This window comes from Corapipo altera, unplaced genomic scaffold (genome assembly GCF_003945725.1).
Source record: "Corapipo altera isolate COAL_440 unplaced genomic scaffold, ASM394572v1 48b, whole genome shotgun sequence".
NCBI classification, from domain to species: Eukaryota; Metazoa; Chordata; class Aves; order Passeriformes; family Pipridae; genus Corapipo; species Corapipo altera.
This window is the reverse complement of record NW_020884884.1, coordinates 14,886,562-14,903,166: the sequence shown is the minus strand read 5'-3', so window position 1 is coordinate 14,903,166 and position 16,605 is coordinate 14,886,562. Positions and strand designations below refer to the sequence as shown.

Genomic DNA, 16,605 nt, shown 5'->3' with positions numbered 1-16,605 from the left:
TGGGTACAATTTGGGCCCACCCAGGCTTGTGGACTCACAACAGCTGTATATGCAAATCAGATGCACATTTACACAGCTGCATTTATGCTAAAGAGCACCTAAAAACCAGTCAGTCCATCCAATTTATGTTGCGTTGTCTCTGTCAGCTGAGCTTTCATCACCAATTACAGCTAAGATCTGTGCCAGTACGCATGTGTGTCTAGCTGTAATCCCCTAACACTTGTTTAATATGCAATACATCTGACTTTAAAAATGTCTTTTACATTTTTGGAAGCATACATCAGCTTCCTTTTAAAATAGCTACCCTAAGTTATACAACAAGATGTCTCTATGCTTCATTTGCAAGTTATGAGAAAAACTTAGAAACACATGGACCAGTGTAGACTAAACTATATACTAAAAACAAAGTCTTTTTTTTCCTCTTGAACTGCAGTTGTGTTGTCCCTGATCACAGCCAGAAGATGAACAAGTAGAAAAACCCATATAGAAAAAGGTTTTTCATTGATTATGAATTATATAATTATTTTAACTTTACATGAAAGATTCTTTTGAAAGTGAGCATTAATTTTTGTGACAACTAAAATGGTTTTGTCATTCAGAAGTAGTTTCACATTCTCTCTTGCTCTTTGCCCCCTTACCACCTTCTTGATCTCAGTCTCCTAGTGTCATCTCCCTAGGGCAATGTCATGCTTTTCTCCCATTTGTATACTTGCTGCAACTTTCTGTGTGTCACTCATGCTTTTATGCACAAATCTTACAGCACTCTGTTCATTTAGTTCCCTCCCCTGGAAAACTGTGATGAGCAGACATCACTGTGACCCAAAATACATTATTTTTCATTTGAACTGTAGGAACATAGCATAGCAAGGGGAAAAGTTTAAAACAACAGAAACTGTCGTTGCCATAACTTGTTCTATTCTCTGCAGGGGCACTCTGATGGGTTCATTTCTCTCAGGCATTCAAGTCTCCTTATTTCAAAACTCTCATGATCTTTCCAGAATGTGACCCCCCAGATACTTTTCAGTCTTTGTACTCTCCTCTTCACCCACCCTTTTCTTCCCCTGGGGGAGGGGAGAAAGAAAAAGGAAAACACAAGCTGAGGAAGGTAACATAGGTAACTTGCCGTTGTTATTGGTCCTCAATTGCTCGTGTTGAGAGTCGCTAAGAGCAGCTGAGCACCTAGTGACCGAACCAACGCATTACTAAAGACAAGAGATTTAGTCTACACTACTTGTACAGCTAAATAGAACATAGAGTATTAAGAGAGTATTATAGGTGTCTATCTCGCTGTGTCTGTCTCGCAATGGCCTTTTTAGCCACCAGTGCGCTTGTAGCAAATGTGGTGATATTGTTTGAAGCTGGCTCCCTGCCAAGTCTCCAAACCCTACCACACGAAGTCGTCCCCCCCCCCAACCTCAGGGAGAAGAGGGAGAAAGCAACCAAGAAAACCCGAAACGAGAGAGGGACAGCTAAAGTTATATATATAAATATATTTACACTTATATTACACAAGGGAAAGGGAAGGGGGAAGGGAAAGGGAACAAAACCAAAATAAAATATATATATATATCCCAATCAGTAGCCCAAGATCTAGTAACTAAAGAGTTAGCAAAGAAATATCCCACCACTCTCCTTAGGACAACCGAGAGTCGCTCTGGAACGATCGCCAGCAACCTCCGCCTTCCAAGGTCAACAAGGTCTTACCAGGCCTTGCTCCCCAACACAACAGACTCAACAGCAGGGAACCTGCACCTCCAAGCCACCAGAAGGAAAGAGGACGAAGGCCTTCCCTCCTTTCTTCTTATAGTCTGGCTTACGTAAAAATCGTAGGGAATACTGGGTGAATCTGGACTCTTCCTTGGTTACGAACTAGTCACCAAGGAAGGCCCAGACCAAACTACCACATGTGGGTAGAGTCCTTCCCAAATCTTCATTTGCGAAGCCTAGCCATGATGATGATGATGATGATAGGTAATTATAGGTAAAGAGACCTAAAAATGCAGATATTCAGAATTTGATTTTCAGGGACCAGTGGGGCAGGAAACAAATTTCTTTTGTCAACGTTTCTTTATTCTTGTTTAGACAGTAAACAACTTTGCATTGGCAAACGTGCAGTATAAAATAGTCTTGCACAATCTTCAAACTACCCAACTCTCATGTACACTGAGAGCTCCAGCTCTACAGATTTTCAAATGTTCCAACTGCTTCCTTCACAACTAAAACATGGTTTCTACTACCAGTATCACTAAGGGCAAAATTAGCACTGAGTAATCTGGGAAGCCGGTGAAGCAGTGATCCCTAAGACCTGCTTGTCTTGTCCCCTTGCCTTTCACTGACTGTTTTTATGTGGTGGTTTCTTCCACACAGGCCAGATGAATTAGTATTTTGTGGTAGAGCACAGATTTCCTTTGCCAAGAACATTTGTAGGCATCTGTGAGAAAGTGCTTTTACTATTCAGCACAGCTTTTCTCTATATATATATGAATTGAGGAGTCACTCTGAAATGGTAACCTGGCTGTCTCCATGCATGGATGTTATCTGGAATTAGATGTGGGGAAGGAAGAATGGGGTGTTTCTGGTCCTATGACAGCTCTTAAAACTATGCTTATTATCATACTATCTCAGTGGGAAGCTGTGCAGTCAGGGATGTAAATAACATTTGCTGTATGCTGTTTATTTTCTCATGCTGACTTTGTTTCATGTACCCTGGGATACCACTCTTGGGAAGTGTACTGTGTCAACTGGAAGAGGAGAGGGTTTTTTGAATATTATTGCTGTATATAAATATGTTCTGGAGGACACATGTCAAAGGAAACCACTTTGCTCTTGAAACAGAAGGTAGTGAGATTTGCAGTGATTTGAAAGTTCTCTGGGGAGTTCATTCTGCAGGCTTGGACTGGCACCCTTCACAACTCTAGATGTTCATAGACAAGCTTTACCTGTACTGTACTGTCTTGTGCTCTCAAAGGGCCACATTGTTGACCACAGAATTCAAACAGACTTTTTGAACTTTTTTTTTTCAGTACAAAATAAAATAGTTACAGGTGGAGGAGATACTACCTGTGAAAATAAAGTTACAGTGCTGGGCAGCAAGTGAGGCTGTGCTCTGCAATGTCTAGAGCAGGCTGGATTTATCCAGCCATTTGCTGTGTGGGACAGTTCTACACAGCATGAGGTTTCTGGCCTGTAACCATTTGCAATTCTTGGATTTTGTATCTGCTTAGGGCTTTTTTTCCTCTCTCTCTTTTGGTGGTTTTTCTTTCACGTCCTTTCTCTGCCCGATTCTCAGAACACCAGGCAATCTTCACAGAACCAGATGCCAAATAGTCTGTAGGAACATTAAAGAAGCACCTGGATTCTATATTTTAACAACATTTCTATTTTCAAATAAATTGTTTAGTATGTGTTTTAGTAAAGGGTAATAAAAACAGAGTTGACACAATTTTAATTTGATTTTTAAAAAAATTAAACTCTGCATCAGCATTTCAGACATGGACTCTGGCACCTGAAATGAAGAGTTTCTTTGGTCTGCTTCAACTTGTATAATCTAGCTACTAGAGAAAGGCACAAAGTCAGAGCGTAATTATTTCTCCTGTGCCTTTCCCCCATGCCTTTTGAGGTTCACAGCCAAGGAGACTTTGAACAGCAGTCATACTTAAACGTGTGTTGAAGATACAGTGTGTAGATAAGTGTGGGCTATTTTAAAAGTATTTTTCGCTCTGATTTCTTCAGGTTGGCCGACAGTGCCAGAAATATGACTGTACTTGCTCCAATTTATTTCCTTTGGGGCTGCTTCTGAGAGCAGCCATGATGGTCTGGGATAGCCTTTGTTCCACAGAATGAGGACTATAAACATTGATAGTCTTGGAGAGGAATGCATTAGCAGTGGGATACACAGCATCCCTCTCCTCTTCTTCCCATGCAGACCAGAAGAACCTGACCTATAACTTTTTGTACAGTTATTGACTCAAAGCTATCCCTGGTGTTATCCCTATTATGACTTAATAGTATATTTTTGGCTCATTAACATTTTAATGACATTCTTCTTGAAGAGAGAATGCTTTCTGGAAATTGCAGATTTATGGTGTTTCTAGGAAGATAAGTTTATTTCCAGCAAATATGAACCACAGCTCACTGGGACTAATGTAATGCAGCCTGTGTTACAAGTGTGTTTACTTTTATATCCTATTTTCTTTCCCCCCTCAGAGGATTACGCCCAGCTGTGCAACATTCCTGTTCCAGGATCGAGACGGCCATATGGACAGGATGCTTTAGTTGACTTCGAGGAGCACTACACTCCAGAAACTAATCCATACTTTGTTGAAGACCGTAAGCAAGTTTCTCTGTTATGTAAAACAGTTGAAATGAGGGTTGCAACCTGAATTGTTTCTCTGTAGCCAGCTCAATTCTTCTCTTTGCTTCTAAGTAATGTGGTTTTTTTATGTTTTTGTTATTCCTATTACACTAGCTTTCAGTCAGGTGTTCCAGTTCAAGAGCCAGGTTTGTATGAGAGTCCAGTTGGGCTCAGAGTACAATTAATTTTTAATATAGTGAAATAGTTTGTGCCAAGTCTACTAAACTTGTGTTTACCAACAGATTTACAAATCAAGGTCAAAAGAATTGCCAGTTTTCCTTCTCACAAATTAATTTTCCTTTGGAGCACAGGACAGATTTCTCCAGAGTGCATTTAATTTAAAAGAAAAAATTTCCATACTTTCCCAGCAGAATTTATATGGGTGAAATGAGAACATGCAAGACTTTCTTGCTCAGTGGAGAAAAAGTACAGCACAGTATGATCAGAGAGTATGCATACATATAGCCTTCAGGCTAGAGTCTATGGCCTGCCAAGCAGGGCGTGAGGGATTGTACACGGCATCTTGGCTGTACTTGAGGAATATAGGGGTTCTTTAGGGATCTGGCCCAGCTCATTGTTAAGACTTGATGGAAAGTAATGTTTACAGATTTCAGCATCTTTCTCAAAATCAGCCACAGGTCCAGTATATTTAATCACAGTTTTAGAGAAGAAAAGTGGAGGTATCAGAAGGAGCTGGTAACTTCCCATGGTTTATATATTTATGGTCTACAGGTTGCTGCTGTGCTCTTTCACAGTCAGTGTTATCGAGTGTTGATGTTTAATTGAAACTTAGTGTTGATGTTTAATTGAAATGTAACATAGTTGAAAACTACCAATGGAAACTACCATCCACACAAAAAAAGGTCAGAAGGATGACTGGGAAACCAATGTTCATATACTGTTAATCGAATAAAATACTGACCGGGAAAGAAGCATTTCACAAGCTATAAGCGGAGGTAAATAAATATGATAAAATGTGGATGGTTTTGGATGCACAGCTGAGACCACTGTCTTCATAGAATGGCTTCAATTGGAAGGAACCTTAAAGATCATCCAGTTCCAGCATCTTAGGGGCAGAGGCTTAAATGCTTGTGTCTCTTGCTCCTGTCCTATCACTGAATCAGATGGGGAATCCTGCTTAAGGCATCAGAGACTTCAAGGTCACAGTCTTGCTGCAGGTTGTGTAAGGAATCAATACCTCCTGTCCCATGGCAGGGCCATGTACTTCAGTGTAGTATTTGTCATTGTGCAGTCATTTTCTACAGAACCAAATACATGCATTAGGATTACAGTACAGGTCCCATCCAGCTGTTTTGAAGTAACTTGTGAAGTAGAACTTGCTGTGAGTGATAAATATTTCAGTTTCAGCTAGTTAAAATTACGACATAGTGTGTTTATGAGGGAGAGAGAGAGGATGAGAAAAAATATGTGTATAGGTGTGTACACATGTTTATGCACATGTATATATACCTATGTATAAAATATCTGTCTAATAAATGATGCCTTTTCTTTATTTAAAAATATCTACATATCTGGGGGGACACCTTTCCTTTTCTTGGCACTGTTTTCTGAATTAGCAAAGATCTTCACTTTAAAGGTCTCTTGTAGAGCCCTCTGCAAGCTCTGTCAGAGAACATTTAAATGAAACTTGGTTAAATTTCTTACTACATTGTTACCTACATCATGACAGCGCTCAATACCCTCAATACCATTGCACTCAGAAGTGATTTACTAGGTTCATGGAAAAGGCTGCAATGTTTCCCACTTAATGTACCCTTGTATACATCCTATTTATTATATGTGTTCTTGAGATGTGACATATGTCAGCAAGTACATGTCACATTATGTATTCAGTGTCTTCAGAATCTATTCATTGTATGACTGACCAGCATGGTCCTAACTAAGAATCCCACCATGCTAGAAAATCCAGGATAGGAACAATGTATGTAGTCAAAGAGAGGGGGAGTGGAAATGGCAGTATGGAAGTTAAATGGAGGATAATATGGAAAGGGCAGAGAAGAAAGGCAAAAGCAGGCCAATAAAAAAGAGAGCCTCAAGGACTGAGACAGGATGGAGTAAATACAAAAAGACAGAAGAACAAGCACAAGGAAAGGGAGAAATGCACAGTCCTAGGTATGTTAGCAAATATACATATCACATTGTTGTAATATAAATCAGTAAACAGGTTTTCAATAAATCAATGGCTTGATTTTGATGTCACTGTATGTTACGGGGCAGATGGGGAGATATATCCCACTCTATTCCACTCCAGCTCTAATTTCTCCTCTGTATATTCATTATGCTGTTAAACCTATGACTCCAACATTCTCAACTTTTTCCACAAAAGTCTTTCTGATGTGATGGGCTGCCATCTGCAGTCCTGTTACATCACTGCTCCATGCGCAGAAAGCTAGCAAAAAAAACTCGTGCGGGACTTATAGAAGCAATTCAATCCTAGAGAGAATCTCTGAACATGTAAAAAAAAAAAAATCTGTAAGTATAAATCCTTCCTTATACATAAAAGCATATCTGTCACAAAAGCCTTAACGCAGGGAGCACAAAAGGCATTGTATAAACCACTGAGTACAAAGACAACTCTTTGTATAAGAGGTAAAAAAAAAAAGCTCAACCCTTTAAGCTTTGACTACTCACCATCTAGAATTATGACAAGGAGCAGTTGGTAGATTATAGGTATTTGTACTGGCACCAGTTACTGAAGTACAGGCCAAAACCACAACAGGAAAGCAGTCTCTGATTTCTTCTTACTTTCCTCAAGGCAGCTGAGATTGATTTTTTATATATGTTTTCTTCTAGATAAATTAGAATGCATCTCTTTCCCTTCTACACACACCTTATTTTTCTAGAATACGGTTTCAAGAATCTTTTACCCTAAACTGCACTACTACTTGTTTCCATAAAGGTTGATACACATAACAATTTAAATAAAATGTCCTATTTAGAAAACGCTGACGTATCCTTTAAAAAATATACTATCAAATTATGCGGTTTCCTTTACTACAAAAAAAAAATAAATTACAGACTTTTAACACAAAAACTTAAGAGTTAACAAAGTTATTCAGTTTCTATCTTGAAACATATCACAGTACTTTTCTGGTACATCTAAAACTCCAGATGGTGCAGCGCTGCTAAAGCTGACCTATTTTCTGCAAAGTCAAGTCACATTCCAGTAAACTTCTGAGAGAATTTCAGACTCTTCCTATATATTTGGGTATACTGATTCAACAGCTTTGTAACTTTCTTGTTATTTCTCCACCCAGGTTTCCTGAACAGCTTTGAGGAGTTACAAGCAGAAGAATGTGGTATTCTGAATGGATGTGAAAATGGCCGATGTGTAAGAGTCCAGGAAGGCTACACCTGTGACTGCTTTGATGGTTATCACCTGGACATGGCCAAGATGACTTGTGTTGGTGAGGACAGCATATTATTTCTCCTGTTAGTCTGTCCAGTTTACTCGGTCACTTGACCTAAAGAGGGCCTGGAACAAAAGAGTTAGAGTTGATGACCTGAATTGTATTACAGCTGCCAGTTTTGTTTTATTTGCTGCAAAAGCCAGTAATTATTGTTACAAAAATAACTATGTTGGTGTTCCTCAGCTCATCTTGGTCAATGCAGCTGTGTTCAGTTAAGCGTGTAGAAATGAACAGACAGACATCTGTGGAATGAAGCTTAGACTTCTATGAAGAATTTAACTTTAATATATAGACCAAATGTTTCTAAAAAGTTTTAGTGAGCTAGGAGGATGGAACTGGGAGTAATTTTAGGAATGGATTTTTAGAGGAGTTGAATTGCCTAAATATGCAGATTCACCAACCACCTGGTGAAGTTTGACCCCTGGTTCTCACTGATTTCAACAGTCAACAGATTCAACTATTCCTCTCACACTAGTAAATCTGTACATTTACTAACCAAGACATCTAAATCTTCACTTAAAACAACAAAACATGGGAATGGCAAGTGTCAATGAGAAGATGGAGCAAAACAACCTGCCCTCAGTGTAGAAGTCCAGTAGAAATTATGTGTGACTATTTCAGTTTAAGGTCTGCACTAACCTTGCTTAGCATTACACTCCATAACCCACAGCTAAGGTCTCACAGCTCTATGAAGAGAAGCTGCCTACATGCCTTGTAATCTTCAGGACTTTATGGCGAGCTGGCCTCCTTAGCAAGAAAATGTGGCTCCTGTATGTCAGACCAATGCTGCACGATGTTGAGTGCAGGTAGTTTGCTCTTCGCAACTGTTGAGCTGACAACACCAACTGCTCCTCAAGTATTCAATTGTGTAAATACAGATGTTATACTGAGAACTTTGAGCTTCTTTCTTATAAGCCACTTTTCATCAGATAAACACCTGTAAGTGATTATTAAATTTTGTTTGGTGGCTTAGGCTGAATTTGAATTTGGTAATCTAACAGTTTAAGGCCCTTTAAAACCCTATTGATTTCCTATGTTAACTTCCACCTCTTTCCAATTAACCTATTAGAGCTTTTGACCCAGCCTAATTCCACCCAATCGGAGTTGAAAATAAAATTCTCAGGATATTCATGCAGATTGTTCTACTCTTGACAATGCTGGAAATTAAACGAGTTTTACCTACACACATACTAAAGTACATGTCTTTTGATGGCTGCTTGTTGCAGATGTGAACGAGTGCAGCGAGCTGAACAACAGGATGTCTCTCTGCAAGAATGCCAAGTGCATTAACACAGAAGGTTCGTACAAATGTTTGTGTCTCCCTGGGTACGTGCCTTCGGACAAGCCAAACTACTGCACACCACTGAACTCAGAACCAGAGAGTGAACTGGAGTAGAGGAAAATCTCAATATCCTAAGCCCATATACTCTGCACTGTATAAAGAAAAGGAAGAAAAGTATTTAACTTGAGAAGGCACCAGAGTAGCAAATGAAAGGGGAGAAAACATTAAATGTGTCAAAGGTGAGACATGATGGGCTGATTGTTTATCAGCTTCACTGAAGTGACAAACCAAATGGACACATTACTCTGTATGAAAGAAACAATCGAGTATATAGTGTGTTCATAAAAAAAAGTCTTTGAAAATATTCAAAAACAGTGCTGTTATTTTAAACAGAAGAGCTTTGGTTTTTATGGTTTTTTGTTTTGTTTTGAATTTTTTTATTATTGCTTGATTAATTTGGCATTTAAATAGTGATGGAAATATTTTATATTACTATGTCATTTTTTTGATTGTTCAGTTCCTTGCCTACTGTTCCTTTTCAGCCCTTTTTCTGATAAGTACAAATTCTATGATACAGATATTCTTAGGCCATTTTGTAAGAACTGTTACACAGGGTGATGCTCCTCCTTCTCTGGAACATTGGTCAGTGACTTTTTTTTAATTTGCTAGTTGTCTGCCCTGTGGAGCAGGCACCACTTTATTTTTTTTCAAATGTTTATATACCTTGGCGAAATGTCCTTATATTCATTTTGTATCCTGTATGGTTGTTACTGCACTTAAAGTCTTTAGAATCTTTCTTGCCAAGTTCAAAGCTGCTAGTGGACAACATTGGATTCCTTTTGTACATTAAAACAAAAGATTTTAGCTCACGTCTGTATTGTAATGTGTAAATTGAACACAAGAGAGATCTTGTATGATTACCCTAACATATTAAAGCTGTATATTAAAACTCAATAAAATCACCTTTTTTTTTAGAAAAAAAAGAGAAGCTATTTACTAATTGTGGCTTTTTTTCCTTCTTCTTTTTTGGTGTTTATGTTGCAAGAATCAACCCTCAGGTGTTTACAGTGCTAGATTTAATTTACATTACAATAATCATAGGGAGTTGTCTGGCTGGTTTTTCCTTCTCATGCTGTTTTAATAAGACCAGAATCTGAATTAGTTAATGCCTGAAGTTAGGCTTTCAGGGGGAAGATTTCAAACACAGACCTACAGAAACTGTTTGACTTGGAAGCTGATTCCCATGGAATTTTTCTTCTTTCCTGGTTTAGGCATGTTTCCCACTAAATCTGCAAATACAGATTTTCTACAGTATGATGGCCTGGTTTTCAGAAAACACTGAAGACAAGGGGGAGAATTTTCTTCTGATGATGAACTGTACCTTCCCATCAGGCCTTATTTTTCAGTGGAACCAGAGAAAGAGATTAGGAGGCTAACAGATGTTTTATTTTGACCTTCTCCAGCGTGAAAGAGTTTCTTTTGGTAATCCTGAAACAGGTCCTTTTGATATTTTTCAAATGAAGTATTCTTGCTGTGTCTTTTAGACCTGCCTGACATTTTTAAGGAGAAGGATAACATGAGGTTTTAAAAAGTGAGTTAAACTCAGTCCAATTGTCAGAAAATTACATTATTATTTCTTGTAAAAAGAAATACTTGTTTTGATTCTGAATAAAATTTCTTTTCCAATATTCAGGTCAGCCAATGAACCAAAAATGTTTTAAGTTGTATCCCTTTCAGTACTGTGCACTACAGTAGATCTTATTAAAGTCCATGTGACTGTGAATATGCAGAAGCATCTGTCTTTCCCAGACCCTCCCCTCTGTCTGCTGGAATTTGACTCCCACCTTCTTCTGCTTCAGAAACTGGCTGTGTTCACATCTGAAAGACAGCATAGGCCCCAAAGGTGCAACTGCAAATGGCACTGCAGCCTCAGATTGTCAACATCCCAGTACTCCATCAATCTATCCCCAGCTAGGGAGCTAAAATGACAGTATGAGTCTCTGCTTTTTCCTGGGAGTTCACCAGTGTGACAGCTGAGGAAGTAACTCTCAAACTTCAGTAGCCTTAGAAGTCTTTCCTTGGGGGACAAACACTGTACTGAACATGTAATTCTGAGCCACAAGATTGGCTTCTTGCTGATTTATTGCATTTTTTAAAAAAAAGCAAATTAAGAATAGCCTGGGACTTCACCATTCTTATAAAATATACACACTCAGACTCCTTACTTTGTGTTATTTCAGACAAAAAAACAAACCAAAAACAAACAAAAAAAAAAACCAAAAAGGAAAACAACAACAAAAACAAACAAACAAAAACAAAACCAAAGACTAAAGTTGTTCCTTAAGCAGCAAAACTAAAATGAAGCCTGAATTCTTATAACCTCTCTTTGTAACTCTCTCCTCAGCAGAACTAACTCCAGCTCCAGGTCCTTGCATCTCTGCCACTCTCAACAAGCACAGGTAGCACCTGTCTGCAGGTGTGGGTGCCAGGACAGGGTGACAGATGCAGAGGATTTGACACAACTGCTGCCAAAACAAATGTTGTTGATGCTCTCAGCAGGGAGGATTGGTTGGGTCATTTGTCTCTAGCTGTTCATCAAACTTCACAGACCTCAGATTGTACTGGCTTTTTTGTCTAGGTTGCCTTGCACACATGGTTGAAGTTGGTCATGACGTTAAAAGCTATCAGTAGGTTCGGAGAGACGGCACACGCTGGCTCTGGTTCCATGGAAAACAAACCAGCCAACAAACCTAAGCTGCCTATTGGCCTATCAGTTTTCGTTACCAGCAATTCACAAAAGAGATTTTGGTGTGTTCAGCCATCTTCCATCTCCCTTGCCTAATTCGAGAGGGCAGCAGTTGACCCAAGCCCTGAATGAAGCTTAAAACATTCTTTTGGTTCAACGGCCATGTCCTCAGCACAGTCACACTCTTCTATCAATCACAGACACTATATAAGCAAACAGCAGACTTTGTGTTTGCTTGTGCCTTTCCCTTTTACCTCTTTGTACCTCTAACATGCCTTAAAACGCACACAGGGAACGAAAAGCAGACCAAACGGCCTACATCCCAGTGCTTAGTATTCCACATTTCCTGGCTCCAGGCCTTCAGAAATGCTTTAATAAAGGAACCACAATTGAAGGAATTAAGTGAAATTCAGACCATCTGACCTCAGCCTCTGGAGCCCACCTACTTTGCCTCAGTGTAGCAAGGCTGGTTCTGTCATTTCACCTGAAAAGCTGCACAGTTTGGGAATACAATTTTGATTCATAGTTAAACCAACGTTTTCTTAACATGATTAAGACAAGGGACTGGACACCATGGATGTAGCCATTTACTTGTTACAAGAGCTGTGGTTTAGGTGAGAGCCCTCAAAATACAGAAACCACCACGTACAATTCCCTGATTCAAGTTTCTGAATGCAGTAGAATCTGGAATTGATTACAATTTATACCAAATGGCACCAATACTTTATACATCCATATGGATTTTTTTTAAAAAAAGTATTAGTCCTTTTTCAGCCAGACATTTCCTTGCTACAAAAAATAAAATTGCTGACGTGGTAGAACTGAATTCTGCTAGTTCCCTTATAATGCTGCTGTGTTAATGAGAATGAAGTTACTATGGAACTAGAGTTACACACATTTCAGCTAGAAAGATATTTTATATGAACAGATACTTTCGTGTTGGGATGCTGTTCAGTGGAAGAAATTAGCCAATGTTAAAACTATTCACTAAAGTGAGCACTAACATTCCTTGGGAAAAAACAGTCACAGCTGGACAGATCATTTTGATCCAAGAGACAGAACTCTCAGTCATGACAAATATTCAGCTAGTCAGTGGCAACTGTCACACTCAAATAAATTCCTGACTAGGAGAAGTCCTAAAATGCTAAAGGCACCAAAGTGGTTGTCATGACCCATTAGCTCACAGTGATCCTTACCCTCATATGGATTGAATCTGGGTTTGGCAGCAGAGTGGCTCCTGGCTTTGGCACTCTTTCCTAATTTCTCAAAAGGAAAGGTGACAGACCCTATTAGAGCATGTCATGGGCCTGATCTGGGCAGCAATTAAACCACAGTGAATTCCTTCAAAGTGCGCAGCAAACTTACAAACCCTGCTGCTGCCTCTGGAAGACACTACAGTATTGTTCTTTTAACAATGCCACCCAGGTCGAAGGGCAGTTTGTACTTGCTGGGGACTCTGTTAACACCAAGCAGGCCAAGGAAGCTATTAAGGAGCCATTCAAGCAAAGAAGAGGTGAATTGCTGTGTGTCACAGAGGCTACTGTTCCCTTCTGAGGTCATTATTTGGTAGTTGAATAGCTTTTTCTATCAGAAGGTCTGAAATTTATCAAGGGAAGTGATGTGTTCAAAAGAGGAGCAAAATTAAGAGTGAGTGAATGAGGAAAATCAGCCACTTACTGAAAGCTTCTCAATGAGTGACAATGTCACCTTGTGAGAGTGACACTATCAGTGGACTGGGCTACAGTCACTACATTCAGCTGCAGGAATAACCTCATACAACAGAACTAGAAAATTTGGACCCACCTGGGACACCAACTCTGCAGCTGGTACTGGCTGTGTTTGCACACCAGGCTGTGCAAGATCTTGAACCCAAACACAACCCCTCGCCAACCTTTACCATTTTTAGTGCCCATGTAAAAATTAGAGAACATGTAGTGAAACAGGATTATCCTATGACAATATGCATTAATAAGTGATCTTGCTATCTATTGGGGAAAGAATAACATAAACCAAAGAAATGCAGGATATCAGCCATGTCAGGTTTTCTTCAAGGCCACTGAATCGCCAGATATGTATTTTGAATCATAGACTCCTAATGGAAGTCTTCAGGCTGCATGTTTTGTCCCAGCTGTGTCTATGGCCTGTGATTGCTCTTCTCCCTCTCACGCTCTAAGCCTGAGAAGACACCACTGTGCCTCTGCAGCTGAGCAACCTCACTGAACTCTGAAATTTGCCATGCCTGAAGCGGGAAATTGCATTAGGAGCCTCCAGAGGTCCCTTCCAAGATACATTTTTCCATGAGACCAGGCTGTGACCTGACACAACAGCCTCTGCTATCTATCCTTATGTGAGATAGGGAACTGGACAGAGGGAACATGACCTCCTCTCCTTCTTTTCCCACACCTGAGCTTCTGTCAGGTGCAGTCTAGACAAAACAGAGCACCAATCTACTCAGACCACCTCAGGAGAATCCCATCCAGCAGGAGCATTATGCACAATGTGCACTGCTGCTCGTAATTGACCGATATGTCCTTGAACAGTTAAGTGGCAACATCAGGTAAAAGGAAGTTTTGAAGTAAAGTTTTTGTCCTGACAAAGGACACAGAGGAGAGAAGAAATTAGGGTATTCTTATTTCATGCTACACTGACTTTCCCTTCTCCTCAAGTCATGCTTTGCCACACACTGCTTTCCATTAACTCCGAACCAAGGAGGATGGAGAGGATACTGCTAGCCAGAATGGAAAATTTCTACGTGACAATTTCAGCATCACCTCCAATCCCTATCTGCTTACGCTGCCAGGATCCATCTGAGCTGCATTTTTCCAAAGCACTCCATATTGATTTAGGTCCCCTCCCACTGAAACCTGTGGCACCTACACGGATTCCAGTGGGAGCAGAGAAAAGGCTGTGCCAAGCTCTTTTTAAAAAAATCCCACAATGTGTGTTTAATGAGGAATGTCTCTGGCAGAAAAGTTTTGAATGCAGCTAAGCAGATTTTTTATTTCTTTCACATTAACAGTTCAATTTCTGTCACTTCCCATCCAGGCGGTAGCTACCTGGAAGGGTGGGTAAGGCCTGTTCCAAAATCTTGAGCAGGATATTATCTGTTTTCACCTAAAACTGAATGAAACTTTACTGTCATTGAAGTTGCCCTGTAATTTTGTGAGTGGGCACCATTCTCAGGATTCACAACTCCTCTTCTTGCTGCAGGCAGCCATCCAACTCAGCTCCAGCTGCAAGGGCATTCCTGGCTTTCTGTTCCGTTTGATACTCCTTTCCAGACTGGAGTCCTGCCTCTGCTTTTTTACCTCCAGCACATCCTGTCATTTGCTCATAATCCAAAGCCTCAGCATCCCATGTACCCAATCCTTCCTGTTCATTGACACTGGACTCCATAAAGTAGTTTTCAGTCTCTAAATAAAGATTTGGCATGTGTTGAAATTGATAGGTGCTATCCGGTACTTAGAAAAATCTTCTGCCAAGGTAAACCAATCATTTCCTTCACAGCAATCTCTCCTCACAGAAATAGAAGGCACCATCAAGTCAACTAAACTACCCAGAGAGATGTGACGTTCATTGTCCCTCTTTTACCATGAGCAAGAAATTTCAAACATGCCTTCAGCAATGAATGTGTTCTTTGGCCTGCAGCGTTACCAAACTGAGTTGAACAGCAAACATGAAATAAGGAAGTTTCAAAAATAAAGCAGGAAAGGGAAACCCTTTGCTTTGCACAACAGTGAGTTGAATGAACATGGAACTCACATTCATATTTGTTCATAATTAGACATAATTTAAAAAAAAGCTCAATAAAACGAAAATTATTATTTTAAAATTCCCTTAAGCTGAAAAGAAAAAAAGGGAACTCTATTAACTATATTACTGATTGCAACATTAGTTCATTTTATCACACTGAATATAAACCAAAGTAGATGATAGGAAGCTTTTGAAGGTTTCATTATTGAGTGAAACAATACATAGTGCATTTAAACATATATATTAATTTCACATCTGGTAATAGTTCTGGTATTGCGTTACTCCACCAGAAGGCAGCAATAACTATTTTTAGCCCATTTGGCCCTTACCTCATCCAGTAAAACTAGGTTTATATTTGAGTGATTGCTAAAAACATTGCATCTACCACATATTAGACCTAACAAAACACATGCAGATGCATACCACAAGGAGGATAGTCCATGGAAATCTAACACTATAGGTACTTTCTCTGTCTAAACATATAAGTCAAAGCAGCTCCTAGAGACTCAGGAGCATACAAGACTCCAGGGGAAGGACCTCAAGCAGGAGCTTCTTGCACATGGCCTATCAGCCTCCAGGGCAGACCAAGGGAAAAGTCCCCCCCAGCTCTCTCTCACTGCGATTCCCTTACACTTTTAACGTCTCTGGTTTAGTTCCATGCAATTTCCTCTGTCAGCTCTTCATCCTTCTGACAAATGCCACTGACAGTGTCTGTTAATATGAACATTTTCCCACCTAATTTTCGTGCAACTCCACTGACTTCAGTGACTCACACAGGAGTAACTGTGGTCCCAATAAAGAACTACAGCAATTTTTTAACACTTCAAATTTTCAACAAATAAACCAATTCAAAACTATGATGAATGAAGTGTCTAAAACCTTCTGAAAGAGATATAGCAACACCGGAGAAATTTACAATTATAAATTTTTTTCTGTTTTTCAAGTTCAGTTCTCGCTGAACCCTTCCAACTCCCTGTTGGCAACAAGAAGCGTGAATTGAAACGTAATTAAAGAACAAATTTTAAGAGTCAAATCAAGC

At 39.6% G+C, this 16,605-nt stretch overlaps 1 protein-coding gene across 9 annotated transcripts in view; it reads left to right on the top strand.

Moving 5' to 3' along the window:
• The window catches only part of LTBP1 (latent transforming growth factor beta binding protein 1), a 192,850-nt gene extending 182,803 nt beyond the window's left edge, over positions 1 to 10,047 (top strand). For all 9 annotated transcript variants that reach the window (XM_027641572.1, XM_027641576.1, XM_027641575.1 and 6 more), the window contains 3 exons: positions 4,207 to 4,329; positions 7,633 to 7,782; positions 9,012 to 10,047. In XM_027641572.1, the coding sequence (XP_027497373.1) occupies positions 4,207 to 4,329; positions 7,633 to 7,782; positions 9,012 to 9,181 (443 nt within the window). In that variant the 3' untranslated portion in view covers positions 9,182 to 10,047. The remainder of the gene's footprint in view (positions 1 to 4,206; positions 4,330 to 7,632; positions 7,783 to 9,011) is intronic.
• Positions 10,048 to 16,605: the final 6,558 nt, after the last annotated feature.